At 40.6% G+C, this 22,561-nt stretch overlaps 1 protein-coding gene across 4 annotated transcripts in view; it reads left to right on the top strand.

Moving 5' to 3' along the window:
• LOC101743771 (rho GTPase-activating protein 6) overlaps positions 1-22,561 on the top strand; it is a 149,305-nt gene that overhangs the window by 87,207 nt on the left and 39,537 nt on the right. For all 4 annotated transcript variants that reach the window (XM_038015307.2, XM_062672196.1, XM_062672195.1 and 1 more), the window contains one exon: positions 8,802-8,918. In XM_038015307.2, coding sequence (XP_037871235.1) covers positions 8,802-8,918 — 117 coding nt within the window. The remainder of the gene's footprint in view (positions 1-8,801; positions 8,919-22,561) is intronic.

The following is a 22,561-nucleotide window of genomic DNA, read 5'->3' as shown; positions in this document are numbered from 1 at the left end:
CTTGTTTTTCAAAATGCTTTATTCTTAGATGTTATCCCTTCATCGCGGAATTCTTACGTGAACAAGTACTAGCTAGGTAGGTATATATTTACATAATTAATACGTGAAGCAAAAACTTTGTATCCCTTTTTACGAAAATTGCGCGGACGGAGGAGTATGAAATTTTCCACACTTATAGAGAATATAGAGAAGAAGTGCACAATGCCAAATTTTTTTTAAAATAAAGTATAAAAGATACATTAAATCAATAAAGAAAACATTACACACACTACATACCATGTAGTTGACGCACACACGCATGTATACTATTTATTGTCAAACTTTTGTTCTTGATGTCTGTGGTCAAATTGGGAATAGATTAAATATTGTTTGTCTTTATTAATTTTTTTTTTATAGAGTAGCCTTGGCGAAATTTGTGATTATAGAAGTATAAAATACAATCATAATAGTGTACAAACTTACAATTCCAATTAATTATAGTCGAATTTCGACTACGCGGGACTTCTAGTTTACATAATTATTTAAATACATACATATATTTACTTAGATGAATTGTTGCTTGTGATTCCACAATTGTTGGGAAGTATTTATTTATTTAATTAGTCGTGCCAACAAAATGATCACCAATACAGAACATCGACGAATTGACAAGAATTGGTGCGTGAAAGATGTAACCCAAATTATAGTTATAAACTTTAACAAAAAAATCATAATACGTCAATTGCAATCAAAAGCTTAGAAGCGTCTGTAGACTCAAGTGTGCGGGTCTAAGCCGTGAAGTGATCGTTGTATAATACAATTACTTGACAGTTGAGTTACCGACAGACTTCACGTCTCAAGAATAATATACTCCCCTCCTCCTTCAGATCTAACACTAGGAGCAGATTTAGGGACTCCTGTAACCGTACTCGTCGAACTCTTTGCCGAGTTCGATGTGCAACCTAACCCAAACATCAGCACCCTGATTTTCTCGCTGGGTCTTTTCAGCGGAACGCGATTCCGATTCGGTAGTAGATTCATTCGCGAAGCAGCTGCACTTGAGTTGTTAGGTCTCACCCGGAAGCGCTCGGGTAGCTATTAGCAAATCCCATCCCTCCTGGCTGAGCCTTTACTGGCCCACCTGTCCTGGTGAAACTGGAAAGGCATCCGGGCCAACAGTAATGCTAAGTTGTAAAAAAAAACACATTGTGATATATAAGCGCTTCGGGAACCACTCAACGCCCTGTGGGTTCTGACCTCCATCCGTATACTGCAGAAAATCATTAACAAAACGGACACGAGAAATTTTACATACAACAAAATGAATGTTATCGATTCATTCTACATGATTATGTTGTCACATGTGGAACCGAGTATCGCGTATTTCGAATGTCGGAACGTATTTATAGATATAAGCGAGCCGGCGATGTATCGTTGTGCTCTGAAATGCACTGTCTGATCGTTGCGAAGCTTTAAAATAGCTTTTTTGTGTCTTAAAATAAATTAAAGTTTTACGAATAGCTGCCACGTACCTACCGACAAAAACAAGCCATCACTAGGAAGTACAATTACAGAACAACGAATACTCGTACTATGGTCGTTCCAAAATCAGATTGCGATGAAGGATTTAAAATTAAAAGAGTCGTTTTTCGAAGATTACAATCTTATATCGTAACAGCGTGACTGCCTTTACACTTCACTAACCCATAGACACAGCCCACTGAGTTTCTCGCCGGATCTTCTTAGTGGGTCGCGTTTCCGATTCGGTGGTAAATTCTGCGAAGCACTGCTCTTGCTAGGAACAGTGTTAGCAACACACCCGGTTTGCCCCGTGAGCTCACCTACACGTCAAGGAGAAGCTGAAGCTCTCAAGGCTATCAGCATAGGTAGGAAAAAAACACTTCGCTATTAATTACCCAAGAGCATAAAACAGATTATTAAAATATGTATATAGGTATATAGCTATATTGGTCCCTTCTCCGAAATGTGATTGAACAGCCCCATAAAAGGGAAAACTTTAGCTGGTACTGAATGTAATTAGCTTTTCGCCCATGTGGACTATAAGCCGCGTGGGCCTAGACCTGTCCCCACCAATGGGGTAAAGGGTAGCCCCTATTCATTGTCAGGGTCCAAACCATTTCTATACTGAATTTCGACAAAATCCGTTCAGTTGTTTGCGCTCTTATTCACCAATACCATGGAATGTCAAAGTCAAACTAATGTAGATAATTTAGCGGTACCTTGAAATCGGTTAATAAATTTTCTGTAAAGCGTTCCTAACACGATATAGCCACGATGTCTTTATGATTCGAAATCGCACAACGGACGATAATATGGTTAAAATAAGCGGGAAATTAAACCGTGAAACTAACTACCTTCTGATCACAAACACTATATCGTATTGAAAGACTTAACAAATCATTTTCTGCGAGCCTTTATCATACGAATTCCACGTGAACGACACAGACACGTGTGGTCGTGTCCTCTCAAATTGAATTACGAGAATAAAACATGAGTCAGAAGTTACGAGACCCGAAAAAAAAAACATTTTTGCGTAATAACACGGAACGCGCCTGTCCGAAATATAAAAGCGAATATGTGACAATGTACATAATTAGCGCAATAAATCAGAATTCCTCTGTTTATTAAATTAACGCAATAATGGTCTTTGCGACCAGAGAGTAGACACGGTTGAAGTGTTACGAGATATTCGCGCAACAAAATCAATGACAAGAGACCGCAATGGACAGCGAAAGGCTTTTGATGTTGTTTTGATGTTTCAGTTGTAATTGCGCACAATCAGAATTTTTACTGGTGGTAGGACCTCTTGTGAGTCCGCGCGGGTGGGTACCACCACCCTGCCTATTTCTGCCGTGAAGCAGTAATGCGTTTCGGTTTGAAGGGTGGGGCAGCCGTCGTTACTATACTTGAGATCTTAGAACTTGTATCTCAAGATGGGTGCCGCATTTACGTTGTGGATGTCTATGGGCTCCAGTAACCACTTAACACCAGGTGGGCTGTGAGCTCGTCCACCCATATAAGCAATAAAAAATAAAAAAAAAAATCAGAATCACATTCTACGATTCACAGGGGCATTCTACGATCGCATGCTGTTACAGAGAACTGTCGCCATTTCACCCAACCAGCGTTTATTCGGTTTGCTACGTCCCGGTCTATGTTGGCGTCGTTCTGGAGTATAGAGCCTTGGTACTTGAAGTCGGAGCAGACTGGCAGGGATACACCATCTAAGGCGATTTTTAACTCTTTTAAATTCTTTTAAACCTTTAAAACATCTATATATTAATACGTGAAGCAAAAACTTTGTATCCCTTTTTACGAAAATTGCGCGGACGGAGGAGTATGAAATTTTCCACACTTATAGAGAATATAGAGAAGAAGTGCACAAAACTATTTTTTTTTTTAAATAATGCATAAAAGATACATTAAATCAATAAAGAAAACATTACACACACTACATACTATTTATTTATTGTCAAACTGTCAGAATAGATTAAATATGGTTTGTCTTTATTAATATTTTTTATAGTGTATAGCCTTGGCGAAATTTGTGCCCCTGGCATTGCTGAAGTCCATGGGCGACGGTAACAACTCACCATCAGGTGGGCCGTATGCTCGTCTGCCTACAAGGGCAATAAAAAAAAATAATCGGCACTTACATAGCACCGCTTAAAGAGACTTTCCTTGACACGACATCACGCCTAAATATTTCGCACGCTCCCAAGGCAATATTTTTCAAACTCAGCCCAATGTCACATAAACGCCAGATCATATTTTCTATTAATATGAAATACGCGCAAAAAGTATTATAACGAAACTCGTAAAATTAGAACATCCCCGACAGTTACTGCTCCGGTACTAGTCGAAGCGGAAACCGGCCATGTCCGAGTACCCATTAAAACACATGCTTCTACGAATTATAAGAACAGCAAACATATAAATATGTACAACAAGCGGCCCGCTCCGGCTTCGATCGGGTCTTTAACAAAAATTTCAAAATAAAAAATTATAATACACACACACACACACATTAACCCTTATATTTGCGTCAGGTTCCTAAAAATAGAAGATTATAAAGGTAGTTAATATTAGAATTATTAATATTATTAATTACTAGCGGCCCGCTCCGGCTCCGCTCGGGTCTTTAACAAACATTTCAACGATATTTGACGTTGTTTTATTATTTAAATAAAAGAACACTTATTGCAGCATAACTACAATAGTTAGACATATGCTGTCGCGACACTTTGTGTAATTAATAATGAGTTCTACAAAGTCGTAGTACATTATTTTATTCTATCATCAATAGTTCGCAGGACACGCGATGTAAAGAATATTTTAGGTAATTTTTTTACACCTTGGCTTACATTATTGGAGTTTTAGTAAAGATCCCTAATTTTTTTTCAAAAGAGATTATAAGCCTATGTCACTCGGGGATACTGTAGCTCCTAAACAGTGGAAGAATTTTTCAAATCGGTCCAGTAGTTTCGGAGCCTATTCAAAACAAACAAACAAACAAATCTTTCCTCTTTATAATATTAGTATAGAAGAATAATTATTCTTATTACTTTATGAACTTTTATTTTCATTTAAATAATATTTGTTTTTTATCTATTTTTTCATTAGCTTTATATTATTATTTTTCTAATTTTCGTAACATTGTTGGAGTTTTAGTAAGGATCCCTAATTTTTTTTAAAAAAGAATGTAGCCTGTGTCACTCGGGAATAGTGTAGCTTCGAAACAGTAAAAGAATTTTTCAAATCGGTTCAGTAGTTTCGGAGCCTATTCAATACAAATAAACAAACAAATCTTACCTCTTTATAATATTAGTATAGATATATATATTTTTTACTAATTTTTAAAATCCATAAAACGCTCTCCCCGGAGATCGTGTTAAATGAAAACTTCGTCAACATTAAAGACGTAATATAAAACATATTAAAACTACTTACTGTCTTCGGGATTCCTTGAGAAGATGAAATTCATTACATAGTGTATTTATTTGACGACTGATGATTAAAAGCTGACGAAAGTAATTAATTCTGAGTGGGTCAACGCTAAATCATAAATATCAAGGCCACCGGAACGCCAAACGCACGGTACGTTCATTTTTTATTGCCCTTGTAGATAGATGAGCATACGGCCCATCTGATGGTGAGTGGTCTTCGTTGTTCATGGACATCGGCAACAGCAGAGACAGGGCCGCTACCTATCGCTAATTCTGTTCGAATCATTCCACACATACAAAGCTGTAACAGGTACCTACCGATTTCAATGCCAGAGACAGAGCCAAGCCGCTGCCTATGGTTAAACAGCCGTAGGGTGGTACCACGTATAATTTGCTCAAAACAGGTAGTGTTACATATGAAAACAGCAAATATTATTTGGCATATTGAAGACATGGATGGAGTGTGTGAATGACGATATGAGAGAGAGAGCAGTGAGTTCTGAGATGACGGCTGATAGAAGAGAATGGAAGAGAAAAATTAGCTGTGCTGACCCCGCCTAGTGGGATAAGGTGAAGAAAAAGAAGAAGAAGATTTTTTTGTAATGCGATCTACTTTGTCAGTATACAGGCAGGTACTAAACTGCGTCATTTTGTCCGACGAAACCTTGACCCATTGAAGAATCGCACGGCTGTACCACAATGTAATTGAAACCTGGATCTTATGGCTCAAAGCGAGTGTCGTTATTCGTTTGGGCATTTTTTTTTATTGCCTTTGTAGGCAGACGAGCATACGGCCCTCCTGATGGTAAGTGGCCACCGTCGCTCATGGACATCAACAATGCCAGGGGCAGAGCCAAGCCGCTGCCTACCATAAAGTACTCTCCGCAAGCCTCGTTTGAAGAAGGACATGTCATAGCGCTCGGAAAACACCGTGGAGGGGAGCTTATTCCAAAGCCGGTTGGTACGTGGCAAAAAAGATCTTTGGAAACGCACTGTCGATGAACGCAGCGGTTCCGGATAATATGGATGAACTCTGCTCCGATGACGGGAGGTGCGATGCTAAAAAGGAGATGAGGGGATCATCTCGAATAATTCCTCAGAGCGTTCCCCATGGACCATACGGTATAAAGCACAGAGAGAACCGAAGTCCCTCCGTAGACCCAGAGGTTCCAAGCGATCCGTGAGAGCGGGGCTATCGACCATCCGAACAGCCCGTTTCTGTATGGAGTCAAATGGAAGTAGCTGGTATTTGGGTATGCTGTTAAAATCTGGGAAATAACACGGCCTAATAATAACAGGAGCCGCATTGTGAATACTCAGCTTGATTAGCTCAGCGTGGGCAGCTCACAAGATAAACAAGCTTACAATTATAATTATTCAGAATATAAATAATAATTTTAGAACGTGATTAACAGTCGAGATTACGGAAGCTTTGAAGCTCAATTAAATTTAATATTTCCTTTGAGTAATATTCACGGCGCACTCTCAAATTTGTTCTATGAAATAAATTACGATTCGTATTTCTGTGTTTATTTATTTGTTTAACATTATTCTTTTTTGTATACTGTGATCTGTTTTTAGAGATTTTGAAGTGAAACTTCTAATGCGACTTCCAACAAGGTTGCGTTAAACGTTTAACGCTACCATGGAATAGAAAGATATAGAGCGAGAGTGATGATAATGATGATGATGAATGCATGGCACTCGAACGCATGCGCGTAGTATACCTGTTACAGGCCAGCGCGTGCGTTAGCAACGAGTAGCGTCCAATATTTTAATGAAGTATTTAAAAAAAATATATATATGTGTCAGGGAAGCCACAATTGTTAATACCATCGCCAGACATCGTATGGGCGAATAGAGTGATCGAGCTAAGAGAAATATTGAATACACCAATCACGCTTGTTGTCTTGGTGCAATTTAGAAATCTTTTCTTAACGTTAGCAAACGAAAACGAATGACAGTTCTTAGGACGGAGGCACTACTCTTCAAGAAGGCTGGTTGGTAAGTGTGATGGCGTCTACGCGCCTCCATCGGCTAGGCTCTGTCGTAGCACAAAGTTAGTCAAGTTCCGAAGATACCGCAATCGTGCTGCGTTTCGTTTAGCTACCAAACTAATGACCGTCTTAGATATATATTATATTTCTATATATTATTTAAAAAATATATAATATAAATGTTAAAAGTGTCGCATCTCTTATACACAGCATTCCCTATTAGAAGAGCAATCTAATTTAAGGGTGAAAAATTAAGAAATCCATAATACCACACATCGAAAAAGAAGTTTCACTTCATTCACATGCACCAATTTGTACGCGCTTTTTTTTAATAATAACAATGTCATAGGCGGTTCATGCACAATGTCTTGTGACATGTCTATGTCAGTCAGTCTATAAAAAATCTTGAGGTACTCTTCTTCTAAATCTTCTTGTAGTCATTCGTTTCTGGTCCTTTAGATGGTAAGCAAGGTTATTTGGGTAGTATTAGTACTCTTTCACTATAGATTTTAGTCGTATGAATCACTTTATCATTCACTTTTCTTATAATAAATACTTTACCCACCAAATTGATCTCCGAATCGAGTTTACGAACCAAAAGACTGTCCACAAGCATTTTTTTATCTCAAGAAAACAGCAGCGCGTTCCATTCTTACCGAATTACAAAGTTAACGCCATTGAATCCGCGGGGACGTTTATTACGTAGTAAAGATTAATATGACAGCTTCAATGACAAGGACGCGTGTACTCTAAAGCGAATAGCTCGTAAAATTAACGTCTACAAATCTCGTCAGCAGAACGAAAACCCCGCTTTTTTCACAGATCGCTAATCACAGATTAGTGTGTAGTTTTTATCGTTATATAACAGAGATAATTTTTTTGGTTAACATTAATTGCTTATCGAAATTTTGTGCACAAAATAATTGTGACGATATACTTATTTATTGCATCAAACTCTAAATCCATTTTTCGACTCTGATGTTGAGAAATAGATTCATTTGAGTATTATCATCATGTGCAAATTTATTATTGTCTCTGCAGAGTCGGCTAGCTCTGGGAGGTCTTATTTACAAGTCAGCATTGGTTCGTACTGCCTTAGTACCTTGTAATTTCTCTAAAGGTTGGCACTGGCATTAGCGGTATCACTGGACTCCGATAAGAGCTCAGCATTTTGTGTAGCGCGATTTTTTTTGCACGTCTTATAGAAGAAAAACGCGGGTAGTCAACTGAAGTTTTTACATAAGAAGAATTAAAATGAAATAAAGGTATTATTAGATAGAAACGTTTTTGGTGAGAATCACGAGGAGATGCTGGAGATACTAATCCCCCGTCTGGTAAATGGATTTTTACTGCAGACCTTAAATGATGGAATAGACGTGGTGATGAGACGTCAAGGTCTCAAATTTATTATATAATTGCTCTAATGTCATTGAAACGCGAATAGCGTAGTAGGAATATACGTTGCGAGCTCTGTTTGACACATCATTAAAACGATCACCCTCCTTATTTTTGTAACGGACCCTAAAGTATAAATAGTAGATATGGAGGTAGTTAGTACTCACACAGGGAAGCTGGCCACAAAGATTGACTGGACAGACCCTTCAGTGCTTTCTGTGTGGTTTCTCCTAACTTCAAATCCATTTTACCAAGGTATCAAGTACCTAAAAGCCCTGTGAGAATCCCGAGCAAATATCCAAGGGGAATCCAATAAGCATGTCTTCATTTTCAAAACTGAATTTCTTTCATTTTATTTATTTCCCCTTTTTTAAATCGTTCTACTCTTTCGATAATGCGTACTAATAAATTATAATACACAATTAAGAAAAATCATTTTCATGGTTGTGTTTATCTCTTGTAGACAACACCGTAGTGACGACGACAAAGCCGAAGAGACGGACGTACATGCTGAAGAAGAAAGCGCTCACGACCGGCTTCTTCGACCAGAGTCGGACCAAGGACGCCGACAAGGATAAAGGTTGGTGCGCATAATTTTAGAATCTAGAAATATAAAGGTGGGTGGTGGCATTTACGCTTTAATATAGGCCCCGGTGATCGCTTAACATCAGGTGGGCCTTGAGTTCGTTTACTCGCCCAAGCGATAAAAAATGGATATTGTCGCTAGAAGAATCTTATGTGAGGTCAACACATGTGCATTGCTTTAGATTCTGGCAATTCGTACCACCCCAAGTGGTGGGTGCGGAAGTTCCCCACTACGAATTCAGCACTTTGTTTATATGGCATATTTATTAAGGGATGAGCAGCGGATAGTTTTTTTTATTGCTTAGATGGGTGGACGAACTCACAGCCTACCTGGTGACATCTACAACGTAAATGCGCCACCCATGTTGAGATATAAGTGCTAAGGTCTCACTCAGTATAGTTACCACGGCTGCCCCACCTTTTAAACCGAAACGCATTGCTGATTCACGGTAGAAATAGGCGGGGTGGTGGTAACATTTTTTTCTGCTCTATATGTCGACGAGTTTTCTTTTCTTTTTTTGTTTATCAACTAACAAGCGATATCAGTGACAAATAAAAATAGAAATAGTTATTTTTGCTTTACAAGTCAAAATGAAACTAGAAAGAATGTATGATGCACATAATGAATTTCAACGGGTCAGCGTATAACGAAAATTCGACAGCAGGGCGCGCAATAGTTCATTAAAACGTCCTTACCATTGTTAATTGCCATTGATTAAGGTCGCAAGAGCTAAACATGACGTAAATCGAGAACTATTCTTTCTTCGCTGCTTTCAATGGCAAATGAATATTATTTTGCGTTTGTACTGAGGAACTCATTAATTGCTTCATTTCGGGACGGTTTTTTGGGTAAAACATGAGACGGGAGTTTCGTATTGTTGAAAATTCCTCTTTAACACGTTCGCTGCGGCAAGTAAAATCTTAAACCTTTGTCTGGTGCGGCGGCGGGCCAAATTGTGCCCCCAATGATTTTTCCGCCAGTGCGTGGTAGGTCTTTTTCGACACGTCAGCACAAGGTTAGATTAAATTGCTATAACTTTGCGAAAACATAATGTAGGTGAACAGTTTTTGGACTGTTGGAAAAACCTTGAACCCAACTTCTTTAGATTTGATTCGCCCCGGGATCTGCCGAACAGAAAATGAGAAATAAACCAGGGAAAGTGGCGGGTCGATATCGACCAGAACCGCACTAGAAAGTATTTTTAGTAGTGATGGGAAAGACAAAAATAAGGGGATATCGAAAATAAAACAATATTAAAGTAAAGAAATAAAAATTGTTTATTTAATTATTTATTAATGGCTGTCTTTAAAACATTTCGCACAAAGATTTTGCTTGCACATTCTGCAGTATGTTTTAATTTTTTTTACTTTCCTTTTCACCTCGGAGCTCTTCATGGTTTCCCGCAGTTTTTCATTTTCTTGAAGGAAAATATCTTCTGACTGCTGTCACTATCACTATCTGCACCACAAATTAATTTATTTTCCAAAATATTTATCTTTCTTTTGTTGCCTGACATCGTGCCTTTAATTTTAAGGAATAAAAAAAACGTGACGTACGTCAGTTCCGATAGCTTGCCCAACACTAACTGGCGAGGCTTGCGCTCTGTGCGGTATCGGGCCGCCAACAGCCTGTTGGGACGGCGGGCCACAATAGGCCTCCTCCCGCACCGAGTTGATATTTTTTACCGTCAGTGCGTGATAGGCCGATAAAGGCCTGCCGTGATGTTTTTATAGGGAACACCTATACTTTTGACCACAATCTCAAATATATATTTGTCTTTGTCGTACCTTTACAAACACCTGAGATAATCGTTCCGCACCAGCGAGAGGGACATAGTTTTCTTCGTCCGCACCAGGTGAAATTCCGCGGCAGGCTGATTTGGGACTGTTCCGCAGTGAACGTGTTAATATACCTTTCAAAGCGGAATGAGTGTTACGTGCTCAGCATAAATATGTAATCTGGTAGCACAAAGCCGTGCAATATTGAAGGATCAGTGAATAATTTTACGCGAAACAGGCCTGCGTTCTTATTTAAAGATTAAATATTAGTTCTGTATTAGAGTTGGTGTCTGGTCACGTTCTGGAGGCTTTTGACTTCGACAACAGTTCCACAGTCTTTTCGTTGGTGCGATCAATGGCCCTATACGGGGCGCCCGTGTGGGGCCAGTCCCTGGCCGTGGGGGTAGCGAAGCTGCTGCAACGGCCGCAACGCACCATCGCGGTCAGGGTCATCCGTGGCACCATCGCACCATCTCCTTCGAGGCGGCGTGTGTACTGGCTGGGACGCCGCCTTGGGTCCTGGAGGCGGAGGCGCTTGCCGCTGACTATCAGTGGCGGGCTGACCTTCGTGCCCGGGGCGTGGCACGTCTCAGCCCCAGTGTGGTCAGAGCGCGGAGGGCCCAATCTCGGCGGTCCGTGCTGGAGTCATGGTCCAGACGGCTGGCCGATCCTTCGGCTGGTCGTAGGACCGTCGAGGCGATTCGCCCGGTTCTTGTGAACTGGGTGAATCGTGACAGAGGACGCCTCACTTTCCGGCTCACGCAGGTGCTCACTGGGCATGGTTGCTTCGGTGAGTTCCTGCACCGGATCGGAGCCGAGCCGACGGCAGAGTGCCACCATTGTGGTTGCGACTTGGACACGGCGGAGCACACACTCGTTGCCTGCCCCGCATGGGAGGGGTGGCGCCGTGTCCTCGTCGCAAAAATAGGAAACGACTTGTCGTTGCCGAGTGTTGTGGCATCGATGCTCGGCGACGACGAGTCGTGGAAGGCGATGCTCGACTTCTGCGAGTGCACCATCTCGCAGAAGGAGGCGGCGGGGCGCGTGAGAGACGCACAGGCCCGCCGCCGTCGAGCGGGGGCCAGGGAGGCGGATCTCGCCCAAGCCCTGGCCCTCTAAGTGTTTCGGGTCTCCCTCACATGTCGGCCTGGGGACCGACGAAGGGGGCCTAAGATGACGACGTGCAAGCTGCTCTGCACGCGTTTTATGCATGAGCATCCGGGTGATGGAAGGCCGGCTATCCTCAACCCACGCTGGTTCTGACCCAGCGGGGTATTCCGTAGGATAGACCATTCTAACCGGCGCCATCTAGGCGGGCTTCGGATAGCCTGCCGACCGAGAGGGCTGGTGGCCGTGGCGCCGACGACCGCCAGTCCGGCGTCCCGAGGGGGAGGGTGATGGGAGAGATGTGCTCCGCACTAAACGCTTCACTTTCCCCCCCTTGCCTTTTCATGAGTTTTGTCTCATGCGAGGTTTGGACGTTGGTTGTTGAGAGACAGGAGGTTTTAGTCGGTTCGACTCCGACATGCCCCGCCCTCCATCCCCAGTGAAGGGCGGAAGTCCGGCGATTTCCTCCTGACAAAAAAAAAAAAAAAAAAAAGTCTTTTCGTTGCCATTTGTAGAGGCTACGGCTTTTCGTAGACGGCTACAAGTCCGTAGCATACCTCATATGGTAAATATAGTATTCTATAGCCATAGCAAGCTTAGCAGGTCTACGTGGGCTACGTAGCGTCGTAGCTAGCTTTCTGTGCTTTCTTTTATTCATTTTATTTCTTTTATTCACTGATACAAACAGGATAAAAATGATTTTACGATAGGCAAGGGTCACGATATCTCGAACTAAAAATTTCAGCTCAGACCAAGAAGCAATTTAAATGCGAAACTGACCCGCCGAGAAGATGTGGCGAAAAATTCAATGGGCTGTGTCTGTGGGTGAATTTACTCATTGAGCCCTTCGTCGCAAGCGACAGGTTCGACGAGAACGGTGATCAGTGCTTGGGGTACCTAAGCGCACCGTTAGTGAATCGGGAGGATCCGAAATGACGTGTTTAGGGTGACGTCGACTGTTTACCATTCGGTCCGCAGGATAGGGTATGTAGTTACCGGCGGCTACGACAGGGTTTCCATTTTGTGCTGCTTTCTCTAATGGCGCCTTGATGAAGATACTTACTGATGCTGTTAAGCTCCATAATGTCATGAAGGTCTACATTTCTCACATACCACGGTGCTCCGACGGCAATCCTGCAAAAACACGATGGAATGATTTGTAGGGGTTTTATGTTAGGGCGGGCCGCGTGAGCGAACACTAACACTTGCATAGATCATGACTGGGCGTATGCAAGCTTTGTAGATTGTCACCTTATTACGGAGGGACAATTTACTTCGCTTGCATCATCAGATAGAGGCTATAGGTCCCGATTTGGGCAAGCTAGCGGCAGAACTAGCACTAGTGGTAAACTTCAGACCACATATCACTATATGCCATCATAACCACAGCACGAATTCCGGTTTACGTCTTTAGATTTCAATGATACAATTCCGTTGCCACAACGAGTGTCCTGTCTGGACTGCTTCACGACAGAAATTGACATGTAATACCAACTGTGTCCATAACACACCATAAACCAGGTGAGCGGGAAGCATAAGTAGCGCTAAAAGGTCGAAACTCCACGCCTAAACTTTACGAAAAAAATCCAGACAGGTTTCTATCATTCAAACCTAACACAATGAAAACCGAACATAACAAACTTTATTTGAATTAGAAAAAAACAAATCGCACAATCGAGTTATCCAATAAACATTTGATTCGGTTCTATTATAACGCAGGAACGTGTGTTAGAAGATTAATCACGCGTTTACCTAGAACAATGTAATCAATTTAAATCTGTATTTGCGAGATAAAAGACGATGGGTTGCAGATGCGGCTGCGTGTAGCTTCGGACACGCGCTTCTGGGAGGAGTGTGTGTCTTAAATTGTTTTTATTTTATTTTATTTTTTTATTGCTTTAATGGTTGGACGAGCTCACAGCCCACCTGGTGTTAGGTAGCTGGAGCCCATAGACATCTACAACGTAAATGCGCCACCCATCTTGAGATATAAGTTCTAAGGTCTCAGTATAGTTACAACGGCTACCCTACCCTTCAAACCGAAACGCATTACTGCTTCACGGCAGGAATAGGCAGGGTGGTGGTACCTACCCGCGCGGACTCACAGAGGTCCTACCACCAGTGACAGCTTAATGCCACCAGTGACAGAGAAGCGTACAGACATATCGCCTTTTCACATTAAAAGTACACAATTTTCAAAAATATTCGAAATTGAGTTTTTATGCGTAAACATTTGGTATCCTACCAGTGTTTTTCTCATAAGTACTGTCAAAAGAGCGTATTTTAGATTTAGTTTTTTTTTTAGTTTACCTATGTTTTGACTACTATTAACAAAATTAATACATACTTTTACCGTTCTTTAAAAGATAGTTAATGTAACTGGTAAAAAATAAAAAATAAATGTAGTAAAGATGATTAATATTAAAAATATTAAATGATAAACCTTTAAAATACTCTCATGTACAGTTAGTAAGTTTTGAGATTATACAGTTTTAATGAGAGAGGACGAAAAAAAATTGATGGATTGCGTGAATGAAGATATGTGTAAGAGGAGAGTGAGCGAAGAAATGGTATATGATAGAGGAGTATGGAAGGAGAAAACATGTTACGCCGACTCCAGGTGACTGGGAGAGGGGCAGGAGAATGATGATGATGAGCGGATGATGCGGCTTTATCTAATGTTGATGATGAATCGTTTAGTCGTCTTCACGACTTGATACCAATAGGCAGAATTGTGTTAGTTCATAGTTACGTATAAAAAGGAAGAGCGTCTGTTTATACTGTGAAATTAACAGTTTTTTTAAATTAAATTCATATGAAAGTCACGACGGTGTTTATAATAAAAGTTCAGGTCTCAAGGTGGGAGGCGGCACTAACTTCTTTATTGTATATGGACCTTGGAAGCCACTTAACAGTAGCCGCCCTGTGGGCCCGTCTACAAGTATAGAGTTTGTCAAAACGTCTACATATATACTAGTATAGAATGTAAGACGTCCGGTGCATTCGTATCTAGCGATGCCACGGTGCTCGAATCCCACAGGCATCCCACAGTTTTGCTAATGAAATACGTACTTAACAAATGTTCACGATTGACTTCCACGGTGAAGGAATAACATAGTGTAATGAAAATCAAACCCGCAAAAATATAATTTGCGTAACTTGGTTCAATTCAACCCGTTAAAGACACAAGTTTGCGCGTTCACTGCGAAGAAGGACCCCTTTGTCATGGCGCCGCAATTCCAAGGAGTATCCCTGCAACCTTCCGAGAGTATTGGGATACTTGGGGTCGACATTTCGAGCGATGTCCAGTTTCGGAGTCATTTGGAAGGCAAAGCCAAGTTGGCGTCCAAAATGCTGGGAGTCCTCAACAGAGCGAAGCGGTACTTCACGCCTGGACAAAGGCTTTTGCTTTATAAAGCACAAGTCCGGCCTCGCGTGGAGTACTGCTCCCATCTCTGGGCCGGGGCTCCCAAATACCAGCTTCTTCCATTTGACTCCATACAGAGGAGGGCCGTTCGGATTGTCGATAATCCCGGTCTCACGGATCGTTTGGAACCTCTGGGTCTGCGGAGGGACTTCGGTTCCCTCTGTATTTTGTACCGTATGTTCCATGGGGAGTGCTCTGAGGAATTGTTCGAGATGATGCCGGCATCTCGTTTTTACCATCGCACCGCCCGCCACCGGAGTAGAGTTCATCCATACTACCTGGAGCCACTGCGGTCATCCACAGTGCGTTTCCAGAGGTCTTTTTTGCCACGTACCATCCGGCTATGGAATGAGCTCCCCTCCACGGTGTTTCCCGAGCGCTATGACATGTCCTTCTTCAAACGAGGCTTGTGGAGAGTATTAAGCGGTAGGCAGCGGCTTGGCTCTGCCCCTGGCATTGCTGAAGTCCATGGGCGACGGTAACCACTCACCATCAGGTGGGCCGTATGCTCGTCTGTCTACAAGGGCAATAAAAAAAAAAAAAAAAAAAAAAAAAAAAATACTGATGGTAGAACGACTTGTGAGTCCGGACCGGTACCACCGCCTTGCATATTTCTGCCGTAAAGCAACAATGCGTTTCGGTTTGGAGGGCAGGGAAGCCGTTGTACTTTAAAACTGAGATTTAAAACTCATGTCTAAAAGTGGGTAGCAGCATTTACGTTGTAGATGTCTATGGGCTCCAATAACCACTTAACGTTCACCGATCGAAGCAATAAATAAAAAGTTATAAAGTTATTGTATTGTCATTGTCACGCCGTGACGCGCGCGCAGATTGTCAGTCATCTGACGTTTTGACATTAGCGAAAATGACGTTCAAAAATTTCGTTACACACAAAACAAAACGCACGTGTATTTATACGAAGCTAATAAAAGCGCATTAAAAATCACTTGAAATACTTTACGTCAATTTAAAGATCTAAACATAATTTGTAAGACAATCATGTATATATTATCATACCGCGAAATTCGCATAAATCGCTCAATAACGGACAATACCAATAATTCCACGTCTCTAGTTAGGAGTTCTACGATCAATCGAGTGTAAACACTTCGATACATGCAATGAACTATACAAAATATAACTCAAATCGTTTCAGCTCTAACACTAGGAGCCGGTTTAGGAACTTCGGTAACCGTACTCGTCGAACTCGACAAAGAGTTCCACGTGCAACCTAACCTAAGCATCAGCCTGCTGAGTTTCTCGCCGGATCGTCTCAGCGGGTCGGGATTCCGATCCGGTAGTAGATTCATTCGCGAAGCAGCTGCTCTCGAGTTGTTAGGCCTCCTTCGGAGGTGCTCGGGCAGCTGTTAGCAAATCCCACCCCTCCTGGCTGAGCCTTTGCTCGCCCACTTATCCTGGTGAGAGTGGAAAGGAGTCAGGGACACCAGTAATTCTTCAATAATAAATTAAGAACTCAAATCGTTTGGCCTAATAGGCGCGGTGTCCAATGCGTATTGCGTTGTACCACTGTACTATCGCTAGGAATGGTTTTGTTTTCTCGAGAATATAACACGCGTGTGGGTTAATGACTGGTTTTCTTGGTGAAGAAACAGCATCTTGTAATAATAAATGAAAGCAGCAAAATTTATAAAGCATCGTAACTGGTAGGTAACGCGGTGTTTGATGCGTATTGAAATTTTCATATTAATCCTACGTCTTGAAGTTGATAAAAATTACGTTCAAAGCTTGTTAATAGAACAAATTTCATGAAAAATACGTTAATATAAACGTATTAGGGGTTAAAGTACCGAGAGGGCTGGTGGTCGTGGCGCCGACGATCGCTGGCCCGGCGTCCCGAGGGGGAGGGTGATGGGAGAGATGTGCTCCGCACTAAACGCTTCACTCTCCTCCCCTTGCCTTTTCATGAGTTCTGTCTCATGCGAGGTTTGGACGTTGGTTGTTGAGCGACAGGAGGTTTTAGTCGGTTCGACTCCGACATGCCCCACCCTCCATCCCCAGTGGAGGGTGGGAGTCTGGCGATTTCCTCCTGACAAAAAAAAAAAAAAAAAAAAAAAGGGGTTAAAGTATGAAATTGTCGATTTGTACTATAAAATTGAAATTTTTGTTTCATTTAACATCTATTGACTATGACATGTACTTCTTTAAAAGAGGTTTGTGGATAGTATTAAGCGGTAGGCAGCGGCCTGGCTCTGCCTCTGGCATTGCTGAGGTTCATGGGCGACGGTAACCACTCACCATCAGGTGGGCCGTATGCTCGTCTACTTACAAGGGCAATAAAAAATATATATTTCATGTTCATTATCAAATTATAATATGGTATGGGGTGTTAAAAGAAAATAGGATTGCAGTGATCGCCTTGCACATAGTGGGTATGGAGCCGTCGGTCATATTCCAGACACAAAATTGCATCTGGCTCTGTACCTGATCACAAGGGGAGAACTACCCAAGTCTGGCTTGAAACGTTCCAGACTTTATAAGACCTGAAGACTGCCCTTCATTTAGCTCAGACCTCAACCCTTTAGACTTCAAATTATGGTCAGTTTTAGAGGACATGGCCTGCTCTAAATGACACGGCGACATTGAGTCTCTTAAAAATCTTTGGAGCAAGCAGTGGCGAAGTTTCCTTTGGAAACAGTGCGCAATTCCATAGATTCGTGGCCAAACAGATTAAAGGCCTGTATAAAAGCCAAAAATGGCCATTTCGAATGGAATTTTTTAAAATTTTTTGCTGAGACTTTAATAAATAAGTAGGTATAAATTTTAATCAGAGGATGACCGAGCTTTGCTCGGTTTTTTTTTTTTTGATAACGCCATCTTGTTGTGCCTTTAAAGCGGTTAGTTGCCCTAAATTAAGAGAAATAGTATTATTATTCGCCAATAGATGTCGGGAAGAGTTGATTATTGAAAGCACAAATAAAACAACATTTTCTGAAAATAAATTGTAGCTAGATCGATTTATCGCCCCCGAAATCCCCTGTATTTCCGAGATTCAGATTATATATATATACAAGAATTGCTCGTTTAAAGGTATAAGATATAATAATACATTACTTCATTAAATAAAAATGCATTTTCATTTTTAACAGAACTTATGTTTGGACTAGGTACATATTCATATGTATATGTGTGTGTATAGTGTGTGAAAGAAAATAGTTGACTGCGTTCCTCAAATACCACAGCCGACCCTCACCTCGTATTACAATTCAAGATGAAATTTATTTTCGTTCAAGAGAATTTGATTGAGAAAGTATTGGAGCACTTCAGACTGTACTGTACTATACTTGTTTGTGAAGTGAAATAGCACTTTAGAATATTTATACGTGCGAACGATTATTTTGCTTTTTTTTTTCTTTTGCTTTTTTTGCTTTTTTTTGATTCAATTAAAGTTTACTACGCGACGTTGTCTTAACTTACTGCTGAAATAATAAAGCCGTCGTTTGGGCACGGTAATTACACGTTTACGACTCCGGATTGCGAATGCGAATTCATTTGACGTAAAAATTGAGACTCGCGTGAATTTTAACGCATTTTACATATCACTACATAGTATAAAACAAAGTCGCTTTCTCTGTCCCTATATCCGTCTGTCCCTATGTAACCAATATACCAATCGTAAAACCGATCAATAAAATATCTTGGAAAATACTATTGTTTCTTAAACTATGTGCCAATTCAACGACTGCAAAATGATACTTTGAGATTACTTCAAATATGTTATCAAAGACCTACATCACTATCACTACATCGTATAAAACAAAGTCACTTTCTCTTTCCCTATATCTGTCTGTCCCTATGTATGCTTAAATCTTTAAAACTACGCAACGGATTTAGATGCGAGTTTTTTTAATAGATAGAGTGATTGAAGAGGAAGGTATATATGTATAATAACATCCATTAAATAGTGGAGAAATCAATAATAAATTACAGTTTCCGAAGCGAAGCCAGGGCGGGTCGCTAGTTATATGTATACAGCTCGTTTAGTTAGTTTATTAATTCACAAATAACTATATTATTCAGTGTATTATATTATAACGATTATTTAATTTAAAAATATATCATATCGATTTTAATTATAATATATATTTATTTGCAATATCTGCTATATTTGTTACTAATGGCATTCATGGTATGGTTTGTCTAAAATTTCGTATTTGTTTCAAATTTCGTTATTAAAAAAATATGTTTTTGTTTGTATATTAGTTTTGAGTCAGACTGGCTTTATCTACTGTCACGTATATTGATACTAAATATAATTAACTAAACTGAACAAACAAACTTAAATCAATATAATTATTTAACAGACACTTAAAGATAATTATTACTAAAATTTTTGCTTACTGATTTTTGATTGTAGAAAACATACATAAAAAACACAGTAAATCTTTTTGGAATCATCGATACGTTAATTCTTACAGCTTTGAATCTTTTTTCCACTGTCAGGTTTGTGATAATTGGGAGATTGTGTAAAACTCATTTTAAATTCACGAGTGGTCCACACTGCATGGTAATTGAGTTCTTCTTGTTTCCTTGCTGTTATCTTCCGCCTAAGGGTCATTCCATGATGTTCCATTTTCTAGTTAAGATAGATGGGATCTTAATTATTTTTTCGGCGATTTATGCCTATTATCTTGGAAGCATGTACAGATTGAAGATTTAAGACAGTTTGACCTATTAGGGGATAAAATAAGGGATGTGATTATCCATCGTTTCCAATGATAATAACTTGTTCTTTTATTGCTTATACGGGTGGAGCAGCTCCCGTCCCACTTGATGTTATGTGGGTACCGGAGACATGAGTTCTAGTCTCAGATTTTATAGTATAACAGCTGCCCCACCCTTAAAACTGAGAGGCATTATTGCTCCACGGCCTAAATAGGCAGGCTGGTGGTACTTACCCTTGCGGGCATATAAGTCGCCTTAACGCTATAAAAAAATATAGGTGTTTTTTTTTATTGCTTAGATGTGTGGACGAGCTCAGAGCCCACCTGGTGTTAAATGGTTACATAGACATCTACAACGTAAATGCGCTACACACCTTGAGACATAAGTTCTAAGGTCTCAGTATAGTTACAACGGCTGCCCCACCCTTCAAACCGAAACGCATTACTGCTTCACGGCAGAAATAGGCGGGACGGTGGTACCTACCCGTGTGGACTCACAAGAAGTCCTACCACCAGTAATGTGGTATCAGCACAATATCCTGATTCCGTGCAAAGTCGGAGCGGGTGAGCTATATAGTGATATGCACATACACACATACACACACATATCGTCTTGCCGCATTAAAAGTGTACAATTTCCAAAAATATTCGAAATTGAGTTAATATGCGGAATCATTTGGTATCACCAGTATTTTAATATTTTAATATTCTCATAAGTACTGTCAAAAGAGCATAGTGTAGTTTTAGTTTTTTTTTTAGTTTAACTATGTTTTGACTACTATTAACAAAATTAATACATAATTTCGATGCCTCCAATGAATACTACTAAATTTTTTTTTTTTTTTTTTGCCTGCCTACCGCTTAATACTCTCCACAAGCCTCGTTTGAAGAAGGACATGTCATAGCGCTCGGGAAACACCGTGGAGGGGAGCTCATTCCATAGCCGGATGGTACGTGGCAAAAAAGACCTCTGGAAGCGCACTGTGGATGACCGCAGTGGCTTCAGGTAGTATGGATGAACTCTACTCCGGTGGCGGCCGGTGCGATGGTAAAAACGAGATGCCGGTATCATCTCGAACAATTCCTCAGAGCACTCCCCATGGAACATACGGTACAAAATACAGAGGGAACCGAAGTCCCTGAAATTTTCGTTTTTCACGCAAATCGCTTCACTATTTTAAAAGTATTACAAATTCATTATTAATGGGGTTCGAAGCAAGAGTAAATCAGCTAGTTACACAAGAAATAACCATAAAATCTTTATTATTGCAGATATATTTATCAACTTTTTTCGTTTAAACTCTCCTCCTGTAAACCTACGAAGTTGGAGTTAGATTAGTGTTCATTGGAGACATCGATTTTATCTTAGTTTAAAAGACAAATAATGTAACAGGTAAAAAATAGATAAAAAATATTGCAAAGATGATTAATATTAAAAATATCACATGTTAAACCTTTAAAACACTCTCGTGTAAAATTAGTGAGTTTTGAGATTATACAGTTTTAATTCGAGAAGAGGATATGTGCCGTGTGTTCTTTCTTCTTCTTTGTCGTTTCCTCATTACTGAGGGTCGTGACCACCTTGGTCCAGTTTTTGCACCAGCTTCCTCCAATATTGCCTGCATTCGGCCTGCTTAATGACGCCCGGGACGCTGGTGTTTATGGCCTCCTTGATAATGTCCGTCCACCTGGTTGGCAATCTTCCTCGACCTCTCTTTCTTTCCTTCCACGTGACCTACAACTATTAATTTTTCCAAGTTCTCAGGATTTTGTCGGGCCACGTGTCCGAAGTACTTGAGGAGACGCTGCATACAGATTGTAGATAGACGGGTCTTGACGTTTAGCTCCAAATTATTAATCTCCAACAAAATTGTTTCGTCGCACATACATCCGTCGACAAACCCGCAAGAAAAAAAAAAGCATTAACAATTCCAATAATTCACGTGTTTCACGGAACTCTACGCGTTTCCAGCGAGATACTAATGTAAGCCAATTATATACATGACCGGGGAGAATTTTTAAAGCATTAGCACATTGGCGGGTATTTTACAAAATTTCTAGCTTAGTATTTCTGTCTTTTTTTTCACTGTTTTTTCTTGCATATGTAGATGGACTAGCTCACAGCCCAACTGATGTTAAGCGGTTACCGGAGCCAATAAACGACTACAACGCAAATGCCGCCACCCACCTTGAGATATGAGTTCTAAGATCGCAGTATAGTTACTAGGGCTGCCCCGCCCTTCAAACCGAAACGCATTACTGCTTCATGGCAGAAATATGTAATGTGGTGGTACCTACCCGTGCGGACTCACAAGAGGTCCTACCACCACTGAATCACTGAATTCGTCAGTCAACCAAGATAGTGGTACCTACCCGAGTTTATGATATACACTGCTACCAGTACCATAGATATGCGTGTTTGTTTTTTGATCGCCTTGTTTGTCGAATGGCCATCCTTGCTAATTTTACAATGAGATCCGGTATTTGATAAATATGTTTATTATTAGGGGTGTATTGTCTTTGTCTGTCTCTAGTTGAATTAGGGATGAATGAATGGTAAATTATATAATATCACTAGCTGACCCGGCAAACGTTGTGTTGCCTTAAATAAGATTTCTAGGGAAATTCTAGTGTAGAAAAAAA

This window comes from Bombyx mori, chromosome 14 (genome assembly GCF_030269925.1).
Source record: "Bombyx mori chromosome 14, ASM3026992v2".
NCBI classification, from domain to species: Eukaryota; Metazoa; Arthropoda; class Insecta; order Lepidoptera; family Bombycidae; genus Bombyx; species Bombyx mori.
The sequence above is the reverse complement of the archived record's forward strand: the minus strand, read 5'-3'. Positions and strand labels throughout refer to the sequence as shown.